This window comes from Rhagoletis pomonella, unplaced genomic scaffold (assembly GCF_013731165.1).
Source record: "Rhagoletis pomonella isolate Grant_MI unplaced genomic scaffold, Rhpom_1.0 Rhpom_scaffold_04399, whole genome shotgun sequence".
NCBI classification, from domain to species: Eukaryota; Metazoa; Arthropoda; class Insecta; order Diptera; family Tephritidae; genus Rhagoletis; species Rhagoletis pomonella.
In genome coordinates, this window is record NW_023462949.1 from 10,487 (window position 1) to 13,820 (window position 3,334).

The 3,334-nt window shown below is 33.6% G+C and overlaps 1 protein-coding gene across 1 annotated transcript; it reads left to right on the forward strand.

Annotated features, from left to right (window-relative positions):
- The first annotated feature begins 428 nt into the window (after positions 1–428).
- LOC118754688 lies at positions 429–2,258 on the forward strand. Its single transcript, XM_036489575.1, has 2 exons — positions 429–2,000; positions 2,139–2,258. Exon 1 carries the CDS (start codon positions 516–518, stop codon positions 1,899–1,901), a length of 1,386 nt encoding a protein of 461 aa, XP_036345468.1. The 5' UTR covers positions 429–515; the 3' UTR covers positions 1,902–2,000; positions 2,139–2,258.
- The last annotated feature ends 1,076 nt before the right edge of the window (positions 2,259–3,334 follow it).

Consider the following 3,334-nt stretch of genomic DNA (forward strand, 5'->3'; position numbering starts at 1 on the left):
CCAACAACTAAATCGAATTTCTCACCAATACATACAATAGCGGAAATGGAACAACTAATCCAATCACTAGAGAATGAAAAAGAAAAATAAATAGCCAGAAATAAAGTGAGCAGCAGAATCCTACTGTTCAAACGCAATATTAAGCATAACTCAGCGGAGAAATTTATTTTAGCAGCTTTTTACAAAGCAAAGGCGTTCGTCAAGCTACACAAAAACAATGTTGTTATTACTGATGCCGACAAAGGAAACAAAACAGTAGCTATGTATAAAACAGAGTACCTGGAGAAAATGAATAAATTAATAGAAGACAAAAACAAGTACAAACCATAAAGAAGCGACCCCCACTCTCCAAAGAAAAAACAACAAAATAGTGGACGAACTTTACAAAGGCAAACACATCAACTTTAGAGAAAAAACAACAACTCACATGCACGGCAGCCACAGCGCCAAGACTTTATGGATTGCCAAAAATTCATAAGCTAGATGTTCCTCTTCGTCCTATTGTTTCCTCTTTTATGGTCCCCTGTTATAAAATGTCAAAATACATCGGAGATATTTTGAAAGTGTTAATTTCGGAAAAATACAACGTGAATAATGCATTCAACCTAAAAGATAAGCTAGCCAATATATGTGTGTGTGATGAAGATGTATTAGTGTCGTTCGATGTCGTCTCCTTGTTCACAAATTTACCAACAATGTTAGCCTCAAAAATCGTAATGAATAAATGGGACCAAATTCAACATAAAACCAATATTCCGAAAAATAAGTTCCAAGAAATGTTAAGTTTTTGCCTAAATGACAATAACTATTTCATGTTCAACAAAAAATTATATTCGCAAACGTTTGGAATGCCTATGGGTAATCCTATTTCCCCAACAATAGCCGACATAATTATGGACAACCTACTGGACAATGCCATCTCGGAGCTCAAGGAAAAATTCAATATTGACATCAAATTTATTACCAAATATGTGGACGACATCTTCGCTATAGTTAAACGTAATGACGCGAATATTATTCTAGGGACTCTAAACAAGTATCACAACAAACTTCAATTTACGATGGAAACAGAGAAAAATTCAAAAATCCCCTTCCTTGACGTTTGCATTCATAGGGAAAACCAACATCTTTTACTTGACTGGTACTCTAAGCCAACTTCTTCTGGACGCTTAATAAATTATTATTCATCGCAACCAACTAAATATAAGATTAACACAGCAAAAAACCTCATCCACAAAATATTGACGATAAGCCACACAAGATTCCATGACGCTAACATAGAGAAAATAAACAAAATCTTAATATGTAATAATTATCCTGCTAAATTAATACGAGAACTAATAAATCAACAAATTATGAAAAATAACATTCATCCAAATACAACACCGAACATAGACACAACAAAAACCACCAAGAAATTTTACAGTGTAACGTATATTCCCAACCTAACCGACAACTTTGATCACAGCATAACCAAACCACAAAATACAGCACTTGCCTACAAATCCAATTACACCCTTTCGACAATATACACAAAAACAAAGTGCCCAGTAGATGTCCACCAACAAAGCGATGTAGTGTATGAAATTAAATGCAAAGGAAAGGAAAATGAAGAATGCGGGAAAGTGTATATTGGGACAACTAAGCGGGCTTTAGGTGTTCGATTAGGCGAACATGAAGCTGACATCAGAAAACAAAAAAGCAGTACAGCATTAGCACAACATATAACAACAAGTGGACACACAGCTGATTTCGCAAATGCAAAAGTTATTGACAAAGAAAAAAGAGAGTCAACCCGATATACATTGGAGAGCCTCAGAATAATGCAAAGGAGAGAAAAGACCATGAACAGAAAGGAAGATACAGACAACATTGCGGCCGCATACATTTCATGTTTATGATTATAAACTAACTTTTAGTATTGACAAAGCTACCACAAAAGATGGTATAGATTATTAGTATTTAGTGTTCAATAATTCGTATGTATTAATGTTAAAATAGTGTGAGTCAAATTGTTTGTCCTCAAGCTCAATCTGTAGTTTTTCTTGTCATGTTAATTCCATATATGTACATGTTTTTACCTTTCCATTTATTATCTTTGGTTATAATGTGTTTTTGTAATTTATGGTTCGTGACAGATTTAATTAAACGGAATTGCCCCTGAAGAAGCTAAAAATGTTTTAGCGAAACGTTGGGCCAGAAAGTGAAATAACGTAGTTTTATTTGCACAAAATACTTAGATCAGACCAGCCTGGTAACATACAATTGAATGTATTAATTACTTAAGTTTATAAATTAATTCAATTCATATTACTTACATGAAAATGCTTCCAAAGTGCATTCTATATTGAATTATTTCTTTAATTGAGAATCTTCTGTTTGCTCGCTATCGTCGTAAGATTCAATAGCCTTTAAATTCTGTGCGGCGTCAATTTGATGGTCGATATCTTCTACCCGGGCGAAAATAGTGACGTCTTCGGAATTCAACAAAATGGGAACTACATTTTTTTCCATTTTTATTATCTTAGCTATTACTTATTATTATTACTTAATAAGCTATGCTTATTATTTCTTACATTAAATACTATAAAAATTTATCACCAAAACGCGTGCATACACCAAACTCATGCCGACACGAATTGACGCGATGTTGTTGTTGTTGTTGTAGCGGCTACTAAGCCCCGTTCGGGGCGGTTCATCCATCAACAACAATTGACGCGATCATACGTTCGTATTATTGAGTCATACTAAACGACGAAGAAAGTACATTGCACGTTGTAATACTTACATTTTTATTATTAGTGCGACAGCATGTCATACTACATCTACAATTTAATGTAAAATTCGGCTTCCGAAGCTATAATGTAATTTTGACATTAAAATTTGATATTAAGTGCGTTCGTTTAAAATCTCCAGCAGAAACCAACCAACTGCCAAATTCCGGCGAAATCTCATCTGTTCTCTCACAAGAGAGAAATATCCAAAATAGTACGCGAACAGAAAATTTGCAGAAACTTGCAAGTTAGACGAACATCTGATATAATTTTTGTTTACATACAAAAGTGTTAAATTTAAAACGTACGAAAAGTCATCGCAAAGTATTATACTGACACAGTTTATTGATTAAACAAATAACTACTTATTTCTTACAAGTTTAATTAGTCCAATTTTGTAATTTTTATCTTCCAAACCATCAAATTCAATTTTGTGATTTGCGTAAATGCCAACCAGCAACAATTAACAGCTACGCGAACGAACCTATTGCAACGTAGTACATTGCAATATCATTTTGAAAATTTTCTCTTAAAAATGACAAAAATAACGAGAATCTAGC

Coding starts and splice junctions, on each gene's coding strand:
- LOC118754688 (XM_036489575.1), top strand. CDS start 516: ATGGTCCCCTGTTATAAAATGTCAAAATACATCGGAGATATTTTGAAA.